General features: G+C 40.1%; 1 protein-coding gene across 1 annotated transcript in view; it reads left to right on the top strand.

The window, feature by feature from the left end:
• The window catches only part of FRK (fyn related Src family tyrosine kinase), a 138,065-nt gene extending 116,660 nt beyond the window's left edge, over window positions 1-21,405 (top strand). Inside the window, exons 6-8 of the mRNA XM_082252600.1 lie at window positions 17,752-17,933; window positions 19,134-19,293; window positions 21,026-21,405. Coding sequence (XP_082108726.1) covers window positions 17,752-17,933; window positions 19,134-19,293; window positions 21,026-21,246 — 563 coding nt within the window. The 3' untranslated portion in view covers window positions 21,247-21,405. The remainder of the gene's footprint in view (window positions 1-17,751; window positions 17,934-19,133; window positions 19,294-21,025) is intronic.
• Window positions 21,406-25,455: the final 4,050 nt, after the last annotated feature.

Below are 25,455 nucleotides of genomic sequence, written 5' to 3'. Positions count from 1 at the left end.
CCGGCGGACATCGGGTCCACCGGTCACACGCACTAACTTCCCTGTGAACAAGCAACGGTGGGCGCGCGCCTCCGCGGGCATGCGCTCGCCCGCTATTGGCTCACAAGGAAGTGACAGGCAAGTGACGTATCTGTACGTCACTCTGCCTGGCCGGGGCTGACCGCCGCAGTATATAGTCGTGCGGGACACCTGCCTGTTCAATATTGAATTAGCCCACCCTTTGCAGCTATAACAGCTTCAACTCTTCTGGGAAGGTTGTCCACAAGGTTTAGGAGTGTGTCTATGGTAGTGATGGCGAACCTTGGCACGCCAGATGTTTTGGAACTACATTTCCCATGATGCTCAACTACGCTGCAGAGTGCATGAGCATCATGGGAAATGTAGTTCCAAAACATCTGGGGTGCCAAGATTCGCCATCACTGGTCTATGGGAACGTTTGACCATTCTTCCAGGAGCACATTTGTGAGGTCAGGCACTGATGTTGGAGAGAAGGACTGGCTCGCAGTCTGCATTCTAATTCATCCCAAAGGTGTTCTATAGGGTTGAGGTCAGGACTCTTTGCAGGCCAGTCAAGTTCCTCCACCCCAAACTCGCTCATCCATGTATTTGAGGATCTTGCTTTGTGCACTGGTCGAAATCATTTGGTGGAGGGGGGATTATGGTGTGGGGTTGTTTTTCAGGGTTTGGACTTGGCCCGTTAGTTCCAGTGAAGGGAACTCCTAAGGCGTCGGCATACCAAGACATTTTGGGCAATTTAATTTTAATTAAAGGGACTTGATAAACATGATGAAAAGGCATTGTTTCTTTAAAGAGTAACAGCAAAACATCATTAGAAAACATTGTTTCCACTGACTTTCCGTTTCTGCGTATATGCTGTATGGTATTTTAAATCTGTGCTAAAGTAAATTTGAATTACCAGGGTACAATGCTATGGTAGTGTATATAAGATGATTGTCCAGCAGATTATCTTGGTAAAGGAAAAGCCTTATGGGATAGGGACATCTTTGAGGTTATGTCATGTAATAGAAGTTCATCATTTTTATATAAAATACCCTATACCATGAAATTTAAAATAATATACCCTCAATAATTAAACAAATAGTAGTATAGAAAAGAAATACATAAAGGGCAAAAAAGATTGCAACAGAACGCTAGTAGCTTACCTGCTGTGTTTCCAAAAGTTACTTGTGTCATGGCATGCATAGGCGTAGAATGTTTGGATTTGGATTGCCTAAAACTTACCCCTCTGCTCTCATTAACCATGGTTCAGTTCCTGAGCCTTCGTACTAATCATTATATCTATTAGAACCACAACCCAAATTTTTAAGATGGGACCGAGGGACAACTATAAGCAAAAGTATGTAGGCATAGGACATACCCCCTGCCATCCAATTAGTTAAACCCATACATTTTTTTTACCACTACTATTCCTTTATATTGGCTTTTGAAATTTACAAAATGCAGCAATTTATACATTGGATGAAAGGTTTAGCGCTGGGAAACACTTTTTTGGAAGATAAATAGTGCATTTTATACAACTATGTAGATCAGACCAAAATGAGGGACAGACGAGAATGAAAGAGAGACAGAATGACTTTGTTCCAAATCAGGGACAGTCCCTCGAAATCAGGGACAGTTGGGTGCTATAATGGAACCATCCATAAAGTCTCAGATAGCCTATCAGCAGGTAATGGCATGCATCCTGATTGCTCCAGCTCCCATATAAAGGTAAATATGCATCATTCTCAAATGGAAACATTGGAGAGTTTTTTGTGAGTGTGCTCCTTACTGTGTAAGGTAGTGATTCTAGTTACTGATCATGTTTGAATATCATCCGCCCTAAATCTTGCTGTTCTCATATGTGTTAGCTGCCTGTTTAATTTTTTATGTCCAGCTGTGGCAACATTTTCTGAATACCTTTTTTCTGGCACAATTTCCCCCTTGGAAGGATGCAATCCTTTATCCGACCATGATCACATAACTAACCTAACCACTATTACCCTGCAATATTGTGCCTTCATGTAGGTTTCCATCAGTAAGACCATCCCAGGGACTTTACTATGTGTTTTTTCACAATTTCCAACCCCTGCTCAAGGTCTTCACCCTGGTGGGAGCCTAGTTATATCCTGCTTGTGACAGCATACTCTCATAAAGGTGTAGCAGGATTTCCAGCCTTTGTGCTGGATGTGGGTCTGCCAGGGTTACCACTAGTAACAACAGCACATTTAAGCATGTTCTCCAAGTGTGAGCACTGAGACAAGAAACAGTCCAGCATCTTTGGTTTTTGTATTTATTTTAGGAACTTGGATGGGAGAAGGGAATGAGTGGGATACTCCTCTGGCTCGACTATATACACTATAATAGGACAACTGAGAAAAATGCCACTTGACGCTGGCTGAATGCCGGTCAACGCCGGTTGGTGCTTGTTAACACTGACTTTCTGTCTGTGAACTTGAACTGACTTCTGGCACTTTCTTGTGACTCAAAAGTCCTTTGCACTGCTCCCATTAGCCTTCCTGGCTGAGGTAGCTATTTGTAAGCACTTCTGAAACTCTTAACTCTTCAGGGCACCCTCTTTCTCTTCAGGGTCTAGACTCTGGCACCCCCTTTCTACAACTGCTGCACAGGCTAGCTGGCTCCTGGATCCCTCTGACCTTCCAGAGTGGTCCCCTATCCTAGGCAGACCCCGGGCAGTTTACCGTACTCATGACACTGCTTTCCTGGAAACTCCGACCCCCACAGCTCCGCTTGGTCCTCAGCACACTGGATCCCTCTCTGCAGCTCAGCTCAACCCTCTGTCCTCTAGGCCAGCGGCCTAGGACATCCATTCCATGCTGACAGGAGAGACACCCATCACCTCCCTCCTGGGACTCTGCTTCCCACCAAAGACACCCTGTCATATGCTCCCCTCAGACTTATATCCCCCTCCCAGGATCCTGGGATGGATACAGGCCCTGGTGTGCTATTGGTCAGGTTTCCTCCATTGTCCAATGAGAGCCCTCACTGGATACAGTGGAGAGATTACCCAACTCAACAGTCACACCTGAGAACACATGACAGCCTGACTGAATAATTGGACCCTGCTGATAAGCAGACAAGGTCTTCCCTATAGGTTACCTAGCACCTACATAGGAGGGTGCTACATAGGTATTGTTGTGTACTGTCCTAATACAGATCTTTATGTGGGGTACACGGGGCAAACACTTAATCAGAATATACACTTTCATTGATTAACTTTTAAAGTGTCTCTCTTGCTGAAAAAATAATGCCTATGAAAAACCTTTTCAGACAGGCGGCCACAGTTTTTTCTTGAAAACAACAGGCAGGACCTTCAAAAGGCTTAGTTTTTTGCAGATGTGCAAATTCTTACCAACTGAAATGTGAACGTAGAGCTGAAATCCAGAAACTGAATGAGGAGTTCCTTGAAATGAGCAAATGTCACAAAAGTAACCCTACCCCTACTACCCTGTCTCAGCTAGATTCTGTCAAGGTGAAATTAAATCTAGTCCTGACTACAGCAGCAGAAAAGCACATTAGATGGACTGGTGCTAAATTCTACTCACAGAAGGACAATATAGGTTCTAAATTGGCAAACAAACTCGACCGTGTACCTTATCCTAGACCAAAATTTGCACTTCATCAGGGGGCTTGACCCAAAATCCTATCGTATCCTGGAAACCTTTCAATCTTTCTATTCTAATTTGTATGACTCACAATCCTCTCCTGCCCTACATAAACTGTTGACTTTCCTTAGGGATCTTCCCTTACCCAAAATCACACAGTCAAATAGGGAACTCCTCGATAAACCTTTCACACCAGAGGAGATATTGGCCATTAAATCTCTCAGATCAGGCTCAGCGCCTGGGCCTGACAGTTTTTTGGTTGCATATTAAAATTAATTTGGCCCTTCTTTATCCCCCTATATGGCTTGATTTTTTAACTCCCTTCAAGATGGAAGGGACAGTGATTTAAACTCAGCATATATCTCCATTTTTCCCAAACCCGCAGGAAGGCTTTCTTTTGACCATTGACCTCCAGAAAGCCTTTGATTCAGTCTCTTGGCCTTACCTATTTGAAATACTAGGAAGATGGGGTTTCGAAATGCCCTCCATTGAGAAATTTAGACTGTCCCAGATTTGGTACTTCCTACACTCTATCTGGCTAGACAAACCTGCCCCCCCCCCAAACTTATAACCAATGGTGTTCCAAAATTATGGATCAGAGGGGAGGCATCTCTACTATCTGTTCCGCCCTGGCTGACAAGGCAGATAAACCATCCTATGCTCAGTCCTGGGAATCGGATTTGAATATACAGTAGGGCCCTGGTGAGTGGTTCCAGTCACTTCAACGCGCTAACAAAGGTACCATATCTCTTATAGAAGTCAATGTTAAAATACTCATTAGATGGTTATTATTTCCCCATCAGACACTTCTCCCCTGTGCTTCATAGGGTGTAATCTAGTTTGCTTCATGTTTCACACATGGTGGTCTTGCCCCCGTATTAGAGGTTATTGGAACAAATATCTCCACCTAATATGGAAAGTATCAGTAATAGCCTCTAACAACAATCAAGGCTACCTACAGCGTTTGCTATGAAGATAAGTGCATAGCCATAGATGTTCAGCAACTCAGAATTGTGCAATATGCTTCAACAAACTCAGTGTAACAAATTCAAATCAATGGTATAAGTGTTAAGTGCTATAAATAAATAATTTAAATTATATACTGCAACTGGAATCAATAAATATACATCAAATAAATCTGTGGACTAAAGGGTATAATATATCAATTTCTTTGTCTGAAGATGTCATACAGAGTGATGAAATGCGTTAGCTTGGACTTCACTAGAGCAGGTGGAATGCAAGCCAGTATCCCCACTCTCCACTCTGCGTCTAGATTGTATATCGTCACGATGACCGCGATTTTACTGTTTTTTATCTGAAATCACCCATGGATGGGGAATAAAACCTTTTAACCTTACCTGCACTATCTGGAGCATTTATGTTTTTACCTTGGCCCTTACCTGATGCGGTGAGAGGAAAGGAGGGATTCCCCATCACTCTAGTATTGGAGCATCACGGGGGGAACCTACCTACCCTGGCCTTGGGAGCCAATCAAGAGTGAGTGGTCTTAATGCTATAAGGCATATGAGACCCACAATATCTGGTAAGTTACCCAACTTTATCCATACCACGGTGGAGAGGAACCTGTACCATTTATATGTCATAAGATGGATTGGATAAGATCCACACTGAGCACCTGCACTTTGAACTGTATGATGTATGACTGATGGGAATCTTTGCACAAGGAAAATTCTTTTGAACTTTGATCACCACAATCACTCTTTATGGACTTGAATTACCCTGTTTGGGACACTTGCACTTATATACCTCAGGCACAACAGTTGTAATTCATAGTTATTCTTTAGCACTCTACCATATGCACTTATTAATTGTTCTTTTCATGAAATATTGATATATTATAGCCTTTAGTCCACAGATTTATTTGATGTATATTTATTGATTCCAATTGCAGTATATAATTTAAATTATTTATAGCACTTAACACTTATACCATTGATTTGAATTTATTACACAGTTTGTTAAAGCATATTGCACAATTTTGAGTTGCTGAACATCTATGGCTATGCACTTATCTTCATAGCAAGCACTGTAGGTAGCCTTGATTGCTGTTAGAGGCTATTACTGATACATCCCTAAACCCATTCTACAGCTGCTGCTCTTTAATATATACACCAAACACACCATCTGGCACGGGGAATATACCATTGGTATATTTTTTTACACTAATATGAAAAATAACTAGGGTTGTTGTTCCTCAGGATCCATCTATAGCCCTCTTGAACCACAAGGTAGACAAAACTCCTAAACATACTCAGACCTTGATCTTTTTTATGTTTTTGGGAGCTAAAATTGCGATGGCTAGAGCCTGAAAGAAGCCCTCGGTCTCAATATCTGCAACAAAATGGAAGGTCTCCTGGATCATGTCCCAGGAACAATTTGTTGCTAAACTTTAAGATAAAGTGCGAAAGTTTGAAGCAGTCTTGGAACCTTGGGCACTTTATGTTAGAGTTCCCTTGTACTCGGGCATGGTATTCCTCCAAAAGGACCCTCCCGACAGACCTACTTCCTCTGCCCTTGCTCATTGACTTTTCTTTCTCTAAAAGCCACTTGGCATCTCCCCCCTTTCTTCTTTCTCTTCAGGTTTCATCTATTCTTTATCCCCAATTGTGAAATCCTTTTTACGCTTCTTATGTTACTATATGAAGTGCCTAGAAGGTTGAACACTTGCTTCCGAAGGGGAACTCTTTTTCTTCCTCTCACTCTCTTATATTATGATAGCCAAACACGAGTTTTTTTTTTTTGGACACGAGAGTGGATCTTTGATTCCTTCTATCCCTCTCTATACAATTCAAGCAGCCCTGGCTCTGACATTACCTATACCGGGGGCTTTGGATGGGCTCTCCGGGTCTCCAGACACCCGTGATGGGGTTTCCACGTCCACAGTATGATCCCATGGGGGTGGTGTGTCTGTTCCCTACCAAATTGGAGGGGCCCTGGTGATGCTCCCTTCCCTTAGCCTGAGATTCCCTGGGCCTTCTACGACTAGAAGCTTTGGCTACTTGTTGTGGTCATTCGTTTTGTTTGATTTATACTCTCTCTGTCTCCATATATTTACACAAACCACTCTAAAAGGTTTTGATTTCTTATACTGTACTTGTTTATTTACACCTTTGGGCCTTGCAGGCTAATTTATTATCTGTATGTACCTTTTATTAAGATATTCAATAAACATATTGAAAAGGGAAAAAAATCAATAATTCATGATTCTTCTCATTCACACATAAATAAATAAAAATAGTATTCTATACCAGTGTTTCTCAGCCTGTTTTTAGTCAAAGTACCCTTTAAAATTATGCAAAGTCTTGAGGCACCCTTTTCTAACATTTAAAAAGACTAAACTAATAGTTTTACATAATGCAGCCAATTCCACACATGTAGGACACCCATTGTTTTAGGGATTTTATTCTTACAAACCAAATTCCCCTCTGCACACTTGTACTGACTAGTATTCCAGCATTTCTCTTCTACCTCATTTTCTCTACCTTAATCAGCTATAGGGACCCAGTGCTGATACAGGGGCAGGGTACGGGCAAACAAGGATACTGTGCAGGTGCCTGATGTCCTCCCTATCAACTGATGACATCATCGGTTTTTGGAATGCCAGCGGCTAGAAGGCTGTAATGGTGCACAATGAATACCCATGACTTTGTGTAACTAAAAGGCAGACTTCATCCACCCACTGGCTTGTATACAATTTTTGGACAAAAATAGGAATTTTGCCAAGGCAACCCTGAAGAAGCCTGAAGGCACACTGGATGAAATAAAAGCTGCTCTATAAACACTGTGAGTGTTATTTAGTAAGGATTCTATCACACTGTCGCCCAAATTTCTTGTCTACTATCTCCCCCCATCATCTATTCTCCAAAATGTAAACAAAAATTAAACAGATATTGTATTATTGCTGAGGGAAAGGTGTTTAGAGCCATTTCTTTGCAATGTTAAGAGTTTATTTTTTAACTTCTTATGTATTGCCAATGCATTTTGCATTGTGTGAATGCAGCATAATACCTCTGTTCAATATAGTGTTATATTGGACCAATGACATGTGGAAAGCATGTGGCCCAATAAAAATAGGTCTGAGCAATAAAGAATAATTACCGTAAAAAGAAACCCTATTAATTACTTTACCGTTTCTGGACTATTGCAGTTTAGCAAGTTCACAGTAACTGTAAAGTCTCTTTACTTTGAAAAATGTGAATTCATTTGTTCCTGGTTGAAATTGCATTGCCGTGTACTAGACAGGGATACGAGTTATTGAAGTTTTAGGAAAGAAAAGTAACAGAAATTTAAAGAATTGCCCTGCCAGTAACACATTTTCTGCCATTAGCAGAATATTGATTACTAGCTGTTCAAAGTAATGCATTTTTTTCCAATAGTAAAAACACCTAATTGCTTGTCAATCTTACTGGATTTTTAAAGATAAGACTTCAATACTGATGTGCTGTATTTAAAACGATTCATGTATCTCACTGAACCTAAGACGTGATCTAAACAACATATCTGTATAGTGATAGTGTAAACTAGTAGTGCAAAGCATCATATATCTCTGATTCATTTTTGTGCCTCCACATATTTTTTTAAGTGCACCAACAAATGTTACATAAACAAAAACAAGTTCAAGAAAACAAAAGCAGCAACAATGCCTTAGCCTTAACAAGTTTAAAGCTGGCCATACATGGTTCGAATCTCGGCCGGCTCATCAGGAACTGCCGAGATTCGAACCGTTAGTGGGCAGGCTAAATGCACCAAGTTGATCGATCTATCAACTTGGGTACAATCAACCCAAAGGATTATCTTGCAAATCTCACTAGCGGCTTCAATAGCTGCTAGCAATAATCACTGTCTGAGTTGTTAGGGGAATCATGCAACTTTTGCACCATGTATGGCTGGCCTAAGCCCTGATTCACACTAGAATGCAATGTGGGAAACCTGCGATCAGTGCATGTTTCCCTCACCACGTTTAAAATGCGCTGCCTTTGCTATCTGCAGTAGGTATCAGTAAAATGTTAACAACACCCCAAATTCAGGTTGCAGGGGATTAGGTTTACATTTACTGCAATCTTTGTTTCTCAGCAAATCCTGTTCAAAATTTGCAGTACTGGGAAATTTTTACTTTAACCAGTCAGGTTTTACATGGTCTTTGAACTAGGGCTATCAAGCTTAGAAGGACCAATAATGGAGGCTTTTGGATAAGCCAGCCCCCTCATAGGGTGGGGTGAGGATATGCTTAGAAAACCCAGCGTTTCAGCGTGTTGGAGCCTCTTTAGGAAGAAGATAGTGAGAGCTGGCAAACTGCATTTAACTGAATGTTTTTAATAGGACTACTATCTGTGTCAACAACAAGTTTGAATTCTAGCTCTTGGGAAACCACCCCCTTTGTTGCTTTTTTTTTCTTTTGGGGTTACTTTTATCTGAAACTTTTTTTTTTTACATATGGTTTTAGTTGGTGCTCAATTTAATCTGTATGTAGTTCAGGTATATCTGCTGCAGTCCCATCCATAGCAAGGCTTTAAAAATATATATATTACTGCAAGAATTTGTTTAAAAAATAAAAGTATGTTTTTGTTTCTGGTGATGATATTTTAAGGTGTTTACTTCTTATGGATGTATTAAAAATAAGATTTAGGTGAACCTATTCAGAAGCATCAGTCTTTCAGTCATGGTTACCGAGATCAGTGATTTTTGGGTAATGTTAGTGAAAGTGGTGTAATTTGCGTGTTGGTAGTTCGATTTTTGTGGTATTTTTTCAATCAGTGTTATTTATTGTGTGTAGTATTTCAATAGGATAGTATGGTTGATTACAGCACAGTAATTTAGTTTTATGTGGTATTGTTGTTGGTAATTTTGATTGTTGTTTGTGCCTTGCCATGTTGTATTTTGTGTTGTCTTGCTAAATGTAATTGTTTCTTAGTAATTTCCCTTTTGTATTGATAAAGTATTCTGAATCTAAAAACATTATCTCCACATAAATCTTAATGAGTCTGTTTCCCTGACTGATGGCCAATTTCCTCAGGTTCATAGAATACTAAAGCCACCCTCTTCCAGCTAATCTCTGGGATTACCCCCCCCCCCTACTCTCTCCCCCCTCCTCTCTCTTGTTGCCTCCCTTTCTTCCTTCCTTCGCAAACTATCCCATTCCATTCTATTCCCTTTTTTTTTATTCATTCTTTTATTCATTCTGATTTTGCTTGTCCTTACTTTCTTTCCTTTTTCTGGCATCCGCATAACTACAGAAGTCTTGGACTATTTTATATTCAACATACTCTCAAACATTTTCTGATCCTTGCTCCTCAATTTTATAACCAGCATCTCATGTATTGTCTTGTTTTTTTGGAGGTATATATCCCTTAGTTTTAATTACTAAGTCATGTTATATCAAAACAGCATTTTTCTAACTTTACCATTTCTCTTGTCTCTGCTTTAACATGGCTAGTCTTGCTACACAAAATGTACTGTTTGTTATTTCCTATATGCACTCAAAATTACTCAATTGTTGTCTAATACTAGTTTGGATCTTTTGTTTTTTACATATTCTGAAGCTTAGGCGATTAGCCTTCATGCACAACCTCATATACTGTATATTTTGGTTATAATTTTGTCATGTGTCTTTGTTCAAGCTTCTTTTCACTTTATTAAAAAAAAATTGAACGAGAAAAATATTCTGAATCTCAATATAGATCAAACCAGTGTTTTTAAATCTTTATATGAGCACAAGATAACTTCTAACAACCTGATGATATATGTCTCCTTATTACATATTCATTGTATAGCATTCTTTTATAGTTGAAGAATACAGTATTTCTGGATAATATATGTTTGCTATGTGTAAGGCTACCCACAGAGGTGTTTAATGGAGTTTGGTTGCAGGAATATGATCTGATTACTTAATGCTCAGGCAGATATATATATATGTATATATATATATATATATATATATATATATCATCCTCCTAGGTAGGTACTAGAGAAAGAAAGTATAGTTTTGAATCCTGTCTGCTTACCAGAGGTATTGCAGGTAAATCTATATTGTTCTCCTTGTTCTCTGCCTACCAGAGAGCAGGATCTGTAAGTGAGGTCTGCTCAGGTCTTAGGTGCAACTCATTCTGTATGCAGAGTGTTTCAAACTGGTCCAATATGGAGACATGTTTGGCAGTTGGAGGAAACCTGACAAGTGAGTGCACAGGTGTTTGATACAGCCCTGGCGATTTGGCAGAGGAAAGTGCCTCGTTGCATGCTGGGATATTGTATAAATGCCAGGAGCACATGTGCTCGGGGTCTTTCAGCTAGATAGCGGAGTCCCGGAGGGAGGTGCGGCTGCCTCCTCCTCTGGAGAGGTGCCATGAAGCCTCAGGTAGTCGACCTGAGGGCCTGGAGAGTGCTAATGAGGAACTGATCCCAGAGGTCCTGTGAAGCTGACTGAAAGGGGAGATACTGGAGTATCTGATTCTGCAGTACAGTGAGTACAGATCTGTGTCAAGGGGCCTGACCTGAGTGGGGCCACCCCTGCGGCTAGAAGAGTCAGTGAATGGGTGTCAGTAAAGGCGATGCTAGTGAGTGTCCCGAAGAGAACATAGTTCACCAAGTCTATTGCTGGAGAGAAAGAGCAAGGAGACTTAACCTTTTCCATACAAGTGGCAGTATGGATGAAGCAGTTCAGCTGCTTCCACAAGCAACCTGGTGAGGTCAAGTGAGAGTTGTCTTTATCCATTGTGAATAGTTACAGTTGGAGTGTCCCACTATTCCCTTCTCCCATCCAAGTTCCAAAATAAACGCTAAAAACCAATACCTCTGGATTGTTTATTGAGTGATGAGCCAACGGGAGTAAGGAGGAATGTGTGAACTGTACCCTAAGTGACTGTGTAAGGTAATAAGAGGAGGCCCCAGAAGCCATCATGCAGCAAGCCCTAAGGGGACAGTGCTACATATATATAAACAATTAATCTTGATGTGTATTCTTTAAATAATGTTGAAATGTATTTTTAAATATAGCTAGTGTAATTACCTAGTTTGGGATGGGATCCTATGAGGCCCTCCTGAACTCCCTGTACAGGAAGGGTCCATACCCTTTGGGTGGGGTGGGGATTTTGAGGCTCTCGCATAAAATCACTCATATTTGTAATAAACGCCTGGAGGGATCCTCCATTCAATCAATCTCCTAACGCTCCGTTGTGTTATAACCCAGGGCTCCCTGAACTGTATAAATTGTCAGATCCTCGGAGATGGGCGAGCTTTGACCTGAAATATGCACATCAATTGTTTGAGGATCATGCGTTCAAGTCCTTCCTGGTCCTTCGACTGGAACAAAGTGTACCCTCTACCTGCTGGTTACTTTATCAGCAACTTAGGCATGCGGTGGCTGTGCAATTTGGCCTTACGGGGTTGCACCTGACAACAGCACGACTTAAGAGGGAACTTATGGATGATGATCATGGGAAACTTATTTCTAGATATTACTCTTTGCTCATGATTCTTCATGATGTCTTCACAAAAGAATTGGGGGGCTACATTAATCCAGCTTGTAAGGCCAAGCTAAATAACACACCTCAGGAAGTACCGCCATGGCTAACAGAAGATAGACTTAGAACTAAACAGGAGAAAATTAACATAAATAAAATCACCCGGACCGGATGGCTTGCACCCGAGGGTTCTTAAAGAGCTCAGCCAGGTGATTGCCAGACCATTATTCTTGATCTTTAAGGATAGCTTACAGACAGGTATGGTGCCAGCTGATTGGAAAAAAGCCAACGTGGTACCAATATTTAAAAAGGGGCCGAGATATATCCCGGGTAACTATAGGCCGATCAGCCTAACATCAGTAGTCTGCAAGATTTTGGAGGGGATGTTAAGGGACCACATACAAGACTTTAGTAATGAAAATGGTATTATTAGTAGTAATCAGCATGGATTCATGAAAAATCGTTCTTGCCAAACCAATTTATTAACCTTCTATGATGAAGTGAGCTGCCACCTAGATAAAGGTAAGCCTGTGGATGTGGTGTACCTGGACTTTGCAAAGGCCTTTGACACCGTTCCCCACAAACGCTTACTGTTCAAACTAAGGAAGGTAGGTATGGACCATAAGGTGAGTACCTGGATAGAGAACTGGCTCCAGGGGAGGTTGCAAAGGGTGGTGATTAATGGGGAATACTCAGATTGGGAGGGTGTGGAAAGCGGGGTCCCCCAGGGTTCTGTCCTGGGGCCAATCCTGTTTAATTTATTCATATATGATCTAGAGGAGGGGATATCGAGTAAAATCTCAGTATTTGCGGATGATACTAAACTAAGCATGCCAATATCTTCTGGGCAGGATGTGGAAACCTTACAAGCGGACCTGAACAAAATAATGGGGTGGGCAACTACATGGCAGATGAGGTTTAATGTTGAAAAATGTAAAGTAATGCACTTGGGTGCCAGAAACCAGAAAGCAAGCTACTCACTAGGGGGGGGACCTCTGGGTGAGTCTAGGATGGAAAAGGACCTGGGGGTACTGGTAGACAACAGGCTTGGCAGTAGCATGCAATGCCAAGCCACTGCAAGCAAAGCCAACAGAATACTGGGATGTATAAAAAAGGGGATTCACTCCAGAAATAAAGAGATTATTCTCCCACTCTACAAGACTCTGGTCCGGCCACATCTGGAGTATGCTGTCCAGTTCCGGGCACGGTCCTCAGGAAGGATGTGCTTGAACTGGAGAAAGTCCAGAGAAGGGCAACAAAAATAATTAGGGGAATGGAGGACATCAGCTATGAGGAAAGACTGAGACGATTGAGGGGGGATATGATATCAATGTACAAATACTGTACTGGCAACCCTAGCATATGGAAAAACCTATTCAGAGAAAGGGAATACAATAAGACACGTGGCCACTCACTAAAACTAGAGGAAAGGCGGTCTAACCTTAAAATACGCAGGTTCTTCACTGTCAGAGCAGTAAGGATGTGGAATTCGCTTCCACAAACAGTCGTATCAGCAGGGAGCATCGATAGTTTAAAAAAACTATTAGATGGGCACCTTAAAGACCGCAACATACAGGGGTATACAATGTACGGTTAACAGCAAACACACACACATATCATAGGTTGAACTGGATGGACTGATGTCTTTTTTCAACCTCACTAACTATGTAACTATGTAACTATGATGGATCAGGAGAATAAACTGACTAAACTTAAAGACCGTTGGTGTTCAGAGCTGCCACAGTTGGAGGAGGAAGTTTGGGACGAGCTGCTTGAGTCCCAGTTCGATGGGATTATATATAGCAGCAGGTGACAGAGTGATACAACTTACTTGCATATAGGATTTATTATACTCTGCATAGATTACATCATATGGGTAGGCTTCCCTCTGCGGAATGGCCACGGTGTCAGGCACCTAAAAGGGATTTTTCCATATGGTGTGGGCATGCCCCAGGGTCCAAGATTTCTGAAAGGGGGTATGCCAATTGCCGACTCATGGAGGAAAAGCTGGCTATTCCGAATGTCTGTTCTCCTGACAGATGTCTACTCGGAAACCTGTCTGAGGATGACCTCCGGCGGTCTCAGAAGGTATTATCCCATATTCTGTTCTTTTATGCTAAAAAGATGATTGCACTGCAGTGGAAGAATCCTGACCCCCCCCCTCTGTGGGGGCTTGGGTCTCTCTCAAGCATTACCTCTCTACAAGCTTACCTATTTTGCTAGGGGTTGCCCAAAAAAATTTGATAAAATATGGTTGGTCTAGGTAGACTCGGTTTCGGGAACCCTGGAGGTGTAGACAAGATCTCGTTTAAGGGGGGATTTCCTGAACATGATTGTGGGTGACCCTGCAAACTCTGCTTGCCCCTACAAGATATCTGAGAAGTATTGTTGCTGCTCCATGTTGGTGGTTAATGCTTGACCCCAATTTAAGTCGCTTTGTGGTATATACAGTATGTTCTTAATACGGTACTGGTACTCAAATTACAATTTTGTTTCTGTATAGGTCGGATGGTTGTGGGGGGGGGGGGGGGGGGTTACTTTCTAATACAGTTTCAAGATGGTTTAATATGCTTGATTTTACTGATGGCTGTCTGGTCATTGTGTATGTAATTCCTTTTATATTTACTGTCTTTTGTAAACTGCTTTGTTGCCATTGTTTTTTGGCTGTTGTATGTATACCTTTGCATTAATAAAAATACCTTTAAAAAAAAAAAAATTACCTGTTTTGGTCTTAGTATCAGGCTCTTGTAGTTCATGTACTGCAAAGGAAAGGAAGGTGCAGCACTTGGGAACCAATCGGGTGTTCTACCATGCACATGTGATGACATGGAACATGCCGACAGAAGGAGAAAGCAGTGTTTTCAGTGGTGTCAACTGTTTCTTTTTCACTGTCCAGTTATACGATTGGGACAAGCATTTGACCTAGCTTCGTTGCCTAATTGTAGCAGAGAAAAGTAAGGTCATCAGCCCACCTGCAGATTGTCTAGCAGTGCTGTGTTTTTCTCTGGACTGAGTAGACAGAAATACAAATTCTTTGACAGAAAAAACTGCTACCATGTATTCATTTGATGCCTGGTTCACACTGGTGCGACATATGCTCCGACTTTGAGAGCACATGTTGCATGATGTGTATAAATCAATGTTTCCCTATGAGAGCTGTCTTAACTGGTCTGACTTGTGTTGGTCAACTTTGGAAAAGTTTCCTGCACTACTTTGGTCTGATTTTAGCCCACTGAATATTTTTGAAGTCGTATCCAAGTTGGATCAGCATCTTAACTGACCTGACCCAAGATGAAATCATCTCAAGTTGGACCCTGTTCATTAAAGTCTGACCTATGTCTGACCGATGTTGCATGGTAAATTTGGATCAGAAGTCGTGGGACTTTCATGTCGGAGAAGTGTTAACCCAGTCTAACTGTATGTTTAGCTGTTTCTCTGGAGTTCAGCTATAAAAGTATATTTTCATCTTGAATTTTGGATAAAATAAAGCAAGAATGTAAGTAAGCCTTTTAATGAAGACTGGTAATATTTCAAGTCACTTGCTTCCTGTCTCTGTGTTGTTGAAAAAAAGAAATGAGGAGAATGGAAATCCTTGGAACAGAAAAACAAACAAACAGCAATTAAAAACGAAGAGGTTCCAAACCTTCCCTCACTTTACTAAATACAATTGTTTCGTTCCTGTCTGTGTTCAAATTTGGAGATTAACCATAATTTCACAGAAATTTCCCCAGTCAAGACATAGAGAACAGTTAACTCTGAGAGAAAAAAATATCCAACCTTTTATTTTCTGCATTGCTTGCAGTTGGTCTACAATGAGCTTTTAATCTAATGAAAGATTCATTAGCCTACATGGGTAGGTGGAGTATAGTTTTATGTAAATTGCAGACACTCTTGCTGCCACTTTTTTTTTTCTCTTAGGAAAAAAATGGGCCAAAATAAAAAACCTAGGGGGGACAATTTTTATTGAGAGAATTCTGTGACACTAAAAACTTCTAAGATTAGTGACACCAAGATCGATTCCATCCTCAAGCCTTTTATATGGGGTTCTAGTAGACACAAATTGGCCTGGAGGAAACTTAAGAATCCCACTGATTTGGGCGGTCTCGCCCTCCCTGATTTCAATTTATACTACTTGGCCTCGCAATTGTCCCACTTTTTCCACCTTCACAACTCCGATAGGGAGAGGTTTCTGGCCCTCCTCACTCCTGCCTGGGCCCATGCATCTGCGGATCCCCTGTCGCTGGTTCTGATGGGCATGCGGGGCGCCGCGTCCAGAGGGGACCGCGCCTCCATGCTGTTTCAGTACAGGCGTGTCTGGGACGTGGTGTCCGCTAAATTGGACGTTCCCTTGCTTCATGCACACACGCCTCTGTGGCACAATTCTAGCCTCCCCGAGTATGCCTCTATCCCGGATGTGCATGTGTGGGTCCAGTATGGAATTAGCTACCTTGCTCATATAATCACTAATGGTACCCTTACGCCCTTTGATACCCTGAAAAGCCAGTATGACCTTCCCAACCATATGTTCTTCAGATACCTGCAAATTAGGCACGCTTTCTCCGCTCAATTCCCCCGACCTATGCCCGACCTGGCCCAGATCTCGGTATTGGAGGTAGTGATGGGTTCTGAATCTAAACAACTCATTTCTCATATGTATAATGCACTTCTGTTACCAGCTTCTACGGTCTTGGCCTACACTGTTAAAACTAAATGGGAGGGAGATGTTGGGACCATGGATGATGAGGAATGGGAAGACGCCCTCGACAATTGTAAACTGGTCTCTCCAAAACTTTCAGATCGACTAACTCAATTGTTCATCCTTCACCGGGCCTACCTGACGCCAATAATGACGGCTAAGTACCGTAGTGAGGTGTCCGGGCAGTGCCCCGTGTGTCGGCAGGAACAAGGCACCTTTTACCATCTCCTCTGGCAATGCCCGGAGATCCAGGGCTTCTGGGGACAGGTGGTTAGATTTCTTCATGACACCATGGGTTCCCCTCTGACACTGGCCCCGAAATTCTGCTTATTAGGGATACCCCCTGATGTCAGTATAGATAAATACACCACCCTGTTTTTACACGAAACGTTGTTTCTCGCCAGAAAATGCATTGCCAGTAGATGGATGAGGGACACTCCTCCTTCGCTCCGGGATTGGCTCAGAGAGGTCAATACGACCCTGCCCTACAAGAAACTGGTTTATACCCACAGGGGCTGCCCATCCAAATACAACAAGATCTGGGACAGGTGGGTTCAGGCTCCGGAGACGTGTATATAGACCACACGCTATTGATGTGTGGTTTTCCCTCATACTGTGTGCGGTGTTTAGGCTGTTGCTGGTCATAGACTTTGTGGAATGTCACCCGGGTTTGTTTTATGCCTTTTCTGTATTTGGCAGTTCCTCCACCCAGATGTCTGATTGTTTTATCTGCTTATTCTCTGTTTTTTGTGCTCACCCAGGTGTATTCTCATTGCATTCTCCATATGAACGATTGTATTTTTGTTTTTCCTATCTTTGCATGTAATTCCTTGCTTTTTTTGCAATAAAGACCTTGTTGATATAAAAAAAAAGATTAGTGACACCATACAAATATCTGTTGTTGTAATACTTTAATAAGGCACAGTAATCATTTAATGTATATATATTTTTTCAGACGATAATGGCTCAACGATTAGAGTACCTCAACAGCTGGACATGGCTGCTCAAGTAGCTTCAGGAATGGCATATCTAGAAACACAAAACTTCATCCACAGAGATTTAGCTGCCAGGAATGTACTTGTTGGCGAAAACAGTGTTTACAAAGTAGCAGACTTTGGACTTGCAAGAGTTTTTGAGGTACAACCATACATTTCACAACAATTTGCTCTGAGTTTGGGGCACAGAATATTACATTAACTGAATTCGGGTGTGCACAATCTGTGACTTGCAACTTGTTGACAGTGGAAAGATTTCTTACTATTTCCCTTGGAAAAAATGATCCTTGAGTTCCCCCAGATCCAGTGATTTTCTAATTTTTAAATCTCTGCAAAGCATAATGAATATGCCTGTTGCTTGTACAGACTGTTTATGGCTGTTCTTTGTATCAGTTTCCCTCACTGTCTATATCTGTTTTTAAATTCTATGTGTAGTCAAAATAAAAACAGAAATTAGCACAAGTTTCATGACTTGCTATTAATTTCTTGTGTCCCTTGTGCTGCTGTCTCCAGCTTTCCTTAAAATCTTCAACCTTTGACACCCTTCCCTCAACACCACTGCTGTAATCTTATGGTTGCGATGGATGTTAATAGTGCAGAGGGAGATGTGACAGACACTCAAGAGTGACCAACTATGTCCACCATTTCTGCCCAACTCTGCCATCCATAAAGGCTGGACTACAGCTTCTATGAATGAAACACAATCTATGGATAGAGGATGGGTGGATGATTTAAAGGTCCACCCCCTCCATTCATAAATCACGTTTCATTCATAGAAGCTGTAGTACAGTTTCTATAAATGTAGTTTGTGAGCGAAAAGTGCAGGCATAGTTGGCACTCTTAATGGGTGCTTGTCACAGCTCCCTTAGTTCTATTAACCCCCGAAGATTAAAATGATTCTAAATGCAATTAAAAAAAAAATAGCAAACACTTCACACTTACCTGCTCTGTGCAATGGTTTTGCACAGAGCAGCGTTGATCTTCCTCTTCTCAGGTCCCTCGCAAATGCTCATTGCTTCTCCCTCCTGCCTAGAGCCCCCCCTGCCTAGAGCCCCCCTAGCAAGCAGCTAGCTCTGGGGCATTCATATGTGCTTGATTCCAAGCCAGCTTTGTGTGTACTTTGACTCACAAAGGGCATCATGGCTCACCCCCCACTCCCTCCTCACTGGCTGTGATTGACAGCAGCAGAAGACAATGGCTCCAGTCAAGTTTTCCTTGCCAAGTTTTAAAAGCAATAGCTCTCTACAGGAAATCTATAAATGTATTCTGTCGCACACCTCTTACCTGTATTTAGTATACATACATTTTTATTTCACAAATATTTTTTTGCATTTTTTTTCAGGATGATGATGTTTATGAGTCCAAAAATGATATAAAGCTTCCTCTAAAATGGACGGCACCAGAAGCAATCCGCTTCAGCAAATTCACAGTCAAATCTGATGTCTGGTCATTTGGAATTCTACTTTTTGAAATAGTGTCATATGGAAAGATGCCTTACCCTGGTATGTAATGTGATTTTACTCAATAGGTATCTATAGGTGGATGAAATTTGGTTTTGGGTCATTCACAGATCAATTTTTTTTTTTCAAAAAATAGACCTATTATTTGATCAACAATTTGTATAAAATATCCATCTGGCAGAAGTGCCTTCTCTGAAAAAAAAAAAAAAAAACAGGAAATCCATGAACAGCAACATTCATGACAGGATTAACAAGTACTGTTTTAAAAAAAAACCTGCATATTTAAAAACATTGAAAACTACATTTGAAATTACTTGCAAATAAAAAAATCTTAAATGAGACTTTAGTGATTGGGTTTACATACTGTATGGTTTAATAATAAAAAAAAAATAAAACATAAACCTAAAATATACAGTAGATAACCAGGGCTGCTGTTAGAAATCGCAGGGCCCCATACAGCCTACCTGACAGCCCCCCAAAAGCTATATTTTTGCTAAAAAATACACTTAAATGATTATTACTTATTAGTGGACACAAACACAACAAACATACCTGCTAAATCTCAAAAATAAAACTGTATTGAGTTAATAAATTAATGAGGTCTTGGGGCTAATGCAAGGGTGTACTGTCACCTGTACAGTGTGACTTAGTGGTTTGTTTATGTGGCTGGAGCCACCCGGAGCTGTGTGCAGTCAACCTATGTTACATTATTGGGACACACCAGCTCTACGAACACAGCCACAGGTCTTAATTTGACAGGCTTGTGGGGGCAGGGGTATGGTCCTTAACACAGACAGTGTGCATTCAGGGCCACTCTCCATTGCCTGCACACCTGTCATATTAGGAACTGCAATTGTGCTCGTACAGCCGCTGCGTCCCCTTAGAGGAACAATCCATTTATTTTCATGGCCAGACTGATCAAAGACTGCTGATCTCTCAGTTCTAGGTTTTCAGTGAGCAGAGAGCTTCTGACTGACTCTCTGCTCTGCCCCTCCAGTGCTCACTGTAGCCCAGAGTTGTGGAGGGTGTGAGAGCAGCTGGCTCAGGCCCTCAGTGGCCCGTTGAGAGGCTGAGTCAGCTGCTGGTCAGGCATTTGGGAATATCCTGACATTATTGTCAGGATCCCTGCAGAGCCTGGACTGGCTCTGTGATGTTAGTCAACAGTGGGCTTTAGCTTGCTGTCGACTGAATCTGGGCCATAGGAGTGCAGAACTAAGTTCTGGCTATACTTCTACTTTAAAAAAACTTTGGTTAGGTATAGAAGCACAGTAACACAGTTCTAAAAAGAACTTTAGGTGAGTAATTGTAATAGAATGAGAAATACCACATAGCTGATTGTTTGTGAGCAGTAATGCTCAAACATTAACTTTCCTTTCTTTGCATTAAAGGAAATTACCAGTTGCTCATGAAATGCTGGAAACAAACAGTGACAAGACCACATTTTTATGTGAATGAAATTATCTACCTATTATTAAAATAAAACAAAGTGCTTCAAATACTTTGCTGTAAATTTTGGTTTCATTTGAAATTCTTTAATAAGAAACTCAGCATGCAGAGAGCAATTACAACTAAGGCTTACCTGCCGTTTCACCAGCTGAGCAATTTCATTTTTTTTTTTATTGCTGATCAAGGTCTCTTTACTTTAACCTCTTTACAAGGTCATCATGTAGTTAAAAGAATCCCACAGAGAACACTGATGGAAATGCATTCCTTATGTAAATTCCTAAATTACAGTGCTTAGTTTTAATTTTTTTATTCTTTTCCCTTTGTGTAGGTTGGAATGGAAGGCAGACACTGGAAAAACTTGAGCAAGGGTACAGGCTTCCTAAACCACTCAATTGTCCCCTGGAACTTTACAACATCATGTTAGAATGTTGGAATGTCAATCCAGAGAACCGACCAACTTTTGAAACATTACAATGGAGACTTGAAGATTTCTTTGAAAATGAATCAACATCCTACCTTGATGCAAATGCATTTTCAAACCCCGAATAGACAAAATCAAATTGACCTCAAATAGACCTAATTCAGAAATCTTTATCTCTGGTTAATATGCTGACTACTGGGATACACAGTCAATGATATCTATTCTTTAAAACAGTGAAGGAAAATCAAAAGAATCCTCATTTTAACAACTCACACACTTCCGCCTAAAGGAAATGGTGAAATGACTTTGAAATGTTTTTTTTAAGGGATTATGTGAAAAAAAAATCTAGCATTTTGAATCGGCAAAAACACTCCCAAAAGAAATCTGTATACAGTATATGAACACTTGATGAAAAGGTTCCTTATTTCATTTGTTTTTGTGTTCTCCAGCAAAAGGAAGCATAATCTGGATGTTTATTTCTTTTAGGAGTAAGTAATTACTAAAGTGTTCCTAATTTGTTCTCCAAATAATCATAAACTATGCATGTTGTACAAAAGGAGTAATTCTGAAATATCTATCTTTTTTTTATTATATACATGTTGGGGTACTTCAGTACACTTAAGCAGTGTTTCAAGTGTTTGACTTGTATACCACCATTACTACCTATATAACAAATATAACAGTACCACTTGAACCTAGCATGAAATAATAAAGTATACTTTTTACCTGTGAGGCTAACATCAGATCACATCACACCCATATTCTATCCAAAATATCTTCTGAGACCAAAGAAGTAAAAACAATGGGTTAAAACAACATGCTACTGTGGCCTGCCCATGTATTTAGGACCCTGATACCAGATGGTTCAGCATTCAGTGTGTGTGTGTGTGTAAGTGCCTGGGCATGGATTATATTGTATGTGCACAGAAAGACTTCCCACTATTTTCTGAGGCTAGGTTGTGGTTTTTGTGCTCTCCTACCCCAAGCATTTGTCTCCATGGAGATGTAAATTCAGCCAGGCCAAAGTTTTAGATCGGTTTTAAATTTGGTATTAGAACATTTTGAAAAGTGATAATTCTAAAACTGCAGACATATTTTCAAGGGCAAGTTTTAAATATTAGTGTTGAGCTTATGAAATAAAGTGCAAGAAGTCAACAGGTTGAAGTTACTTTCAAGAACCAACAGGGTATTATATTTTGTTAATGTGCCCACACCAAACTGGAATCTCATTGGCTGTCAAGAGTTATTGTTCATCATTACTCTTAGCACTGTTACTAAATATGTCTATTTCTGTTCACATTTATTTCGACTCATTTTCATTGACGTAATGTGTGCTGTATGATTGATGTTTGTATAATCTGTGTAATTTAATGCCCATATTTGTAACTGTGAACCTTTTTATTTTTACAGAATGATATCAGAACAGCACTAAAGCTGGCCATAGATGAATAGAATTTTGAATGAAAATTCTTAAGAAGATTTGTACAAAATGTATTAGAACATGCTCAGAACATTCAAATGTTGTTCGAAAGATTTTGTTTGCTTTTAGCATCTGATTTTTGAATGAATGGACTTTAATGAGTGAAAAACACATACACTATTAGACATTTGTCTATTCGAGAAAACATTTCCATCCTGCTCCTTTAACTTTTCTTATCATTGAAATTAACATCAGTTTGACCTACTAATGATTAGAAAAAACAAACTTTCTTAGAACATTCTGTTCCTGAGAATTTTCATTCAAAATTCTACCAATCTTTTGCCTGCTTTATTCATTCTAAAAGAAAGCAGTAGCTTTTTTGTGCTGTTCCATGTGTTATTAGCAGTAGTAAGGCGAAATTAAGATAAGTTTGGCAAAGCTTTGCACATATTTTCTAGCCTAATCAAGTTTTTTTGCTGGCAGTACAAATCTTCAATTTAAATGGTCGGTGGTGGGGAAATATTTTGCTATTGCTGACAATAACAAATGTAGCAGGATAATTTAAACTGTGAGAAAGAATTGTCCCCTCCTGTGGTCTCTAGTGGCTGGGACAGACAAATGCCTTGATTAAATAATGGCTATATCTGAAAAAGCTTTGCATTCAAAGAAATATGTCTGTACCAGGGGACAGGAAAAAGAGACTGGAACTTGCAGTGTTACTAGGTACAGCTGAAAGATATACGTGGGTAGCTGATAAAGATTTGTACCAAAATAGACCTGGCTCCATCTGAAAATTGTAAGACTGTGTTGCTTAGTCGTGTTAAGGAGTGTAATTATGGTAAATGGTGGTTTTGAAATCACTAGTTTATTTTAACTTTTGCATAATTAAGTTTATCGTTCTCAGAATGATTACATAATAAATTAATGCACATTAAGTATTCTGTTTTGACACATATTATAGCACCGTTATATAAGAAGTGTGAGTATGGTACTTAAATGATGATACATGCATTTATGCAGAAATTGTATGAATTCAAGGAAAATGCTAAATTGATTCACTGTAGACATCCCATAAGATTGAGTTTTGAAATGAAATTGAAAGGCACCAGTAGACCGATGCACTCAAACACATCCACAGTCCATCAGTCTGCATTTTCCACTAACCTAATTATAAATATATTATTTTTTTGAATATACAAAACTTTCACTTCGCTAAAACATACAACACCAACCCCAGCCAAACTTTTTGGAGGAAAGGATTAGAATTTATGATCACTTTGTATTTGTTCTTCCTGTAACTGCACTGGGAAGACTCAAAATACCAGTTTACACAACTGTGGCATCAGAACGAGAAATAAGGAACTGAAGGTTACATAGGTTCTAACCATTCTGAATGTGCTAGAAAATATGTTTTTTGTTGCTGTCTTTGTTCCCATATAGATTGCTCATCTCTTTCCAGCTGGCCCTTCAATGGGAACACATATAGCAAAGGAAACTTTAAATATCTAGTAATAGTTTACAAATGTGTGTCCAAGCTGAGTAAAATGTTGACTCTTTTTATGAAGCCACCTCATATCACATTATTTCACAGAACATCTCACTGTGATATATTGTGTTAGAGTAGAGGTAAACCACTACTACTTATTTTTGCTAAAGCACTATGTATCATGAACAATTTCTATGGTTTTTTTTTTTTTTTTTTAATAAAATACTTCCCAGTGCTGCTGGGAAGAATATCTGCAGCCATTTTCTGTTTGCATGCACTCCAGGAAATATTGCATGGCATTTCTTAGGGAGCGTTTCCTGGGAAATTTGATATGGCCAGATTTTTTTTTTTTTAATGAAAAGCTTACAATTTTAATACTGGAATGCTGGAAATACTGGAAACTACTTTTTAATTTGCATCCACATGGTAAATTATATATAAGATTTTAGTGATTGGATTTATACAGTATATACTTTTAGGGAAGAAGATGGCTTTCTATTTGCATACCAATGCTCACTGCAACATAAAACAGCTCTATTACTCATATTGTGCCTTTAAACTCCACTTTTGTTTTAAAAAAAAAATAAAAAATATCCCCCTCTGGGCGATCTATATACATTAGACAAGATTTTAACAAACGTTGTTGCAGATTCCTGTCTTTTGTTATTCTGAAGAAATCCCCATGTGTTTGTCTGTGTCCATGTGGGAAATAGGGTTTAATGGAAGTGGTTTTCTTATTATCAGTTAGCTGTGCATCTGCAGGGCTCTAATGAGGAAAGCTGCTGGGCCTGCATCCCTGTAGCTGTGATTTCCTATTGGAAGTATCTCTACAAAATTGACATTTTTGTTGCAGGGGAGGTCTGAAATCTGATTTGCCTCTTAGTGCAGACTTATGGGAAAAATAGTGAGCCAATCACACAAGCAGGAAATTATGTTTCTGGGGTGTGGTCAGTACACATTCTGTGTACAGAACAGCGCCAGGTAGGCATATTGCATTACATTTTCAGAAAATTACAGAGCTGAAGATTGAAAAGGAAAGGTCATTTTTATTAACATTCAATTACAATATGACTTGTGCCACAACTGTATACGGTATATTATTATTAGGTTATTTGCTATTTTTTCCCACAAAGGTGGAGTTACCCTTTAAGTACAAGTCATCCTATCATTTGAAACTTAATATACTTTTTTAATGTTTTTAGCATTATATGTTTACACAATTTTCAACTGAAGGCCTATCTGTGTTTAAATTCACCTGGGTTACAGTTGCACTGCATATCTAATATTTAATATGACTGAATAACTCAAGGGTAATTTAATATAGCAGTGAAAAAAGAAACAGGCACAGTTTAGTACCCCTATATATCAAATACCAGTTTACCTTATCCTGATTAGCTATTATAGATAATTGCACGTTGGATGGTGCTCTTT

This window comes from Pelophylax lessonae (genome assembly GCF_965119305.1).
Source record: "Pelophylax lessonae genome assembly, chromosome: 3".
NCBI lineage: Eukaryota > Metazoa > Chordata > Amphibia > Anura > Ranidae > Pelophylax > Pelophylax lessonae.
This window is presented reverse-complemented; position numbering and strand designations above follow the sequence as displayed.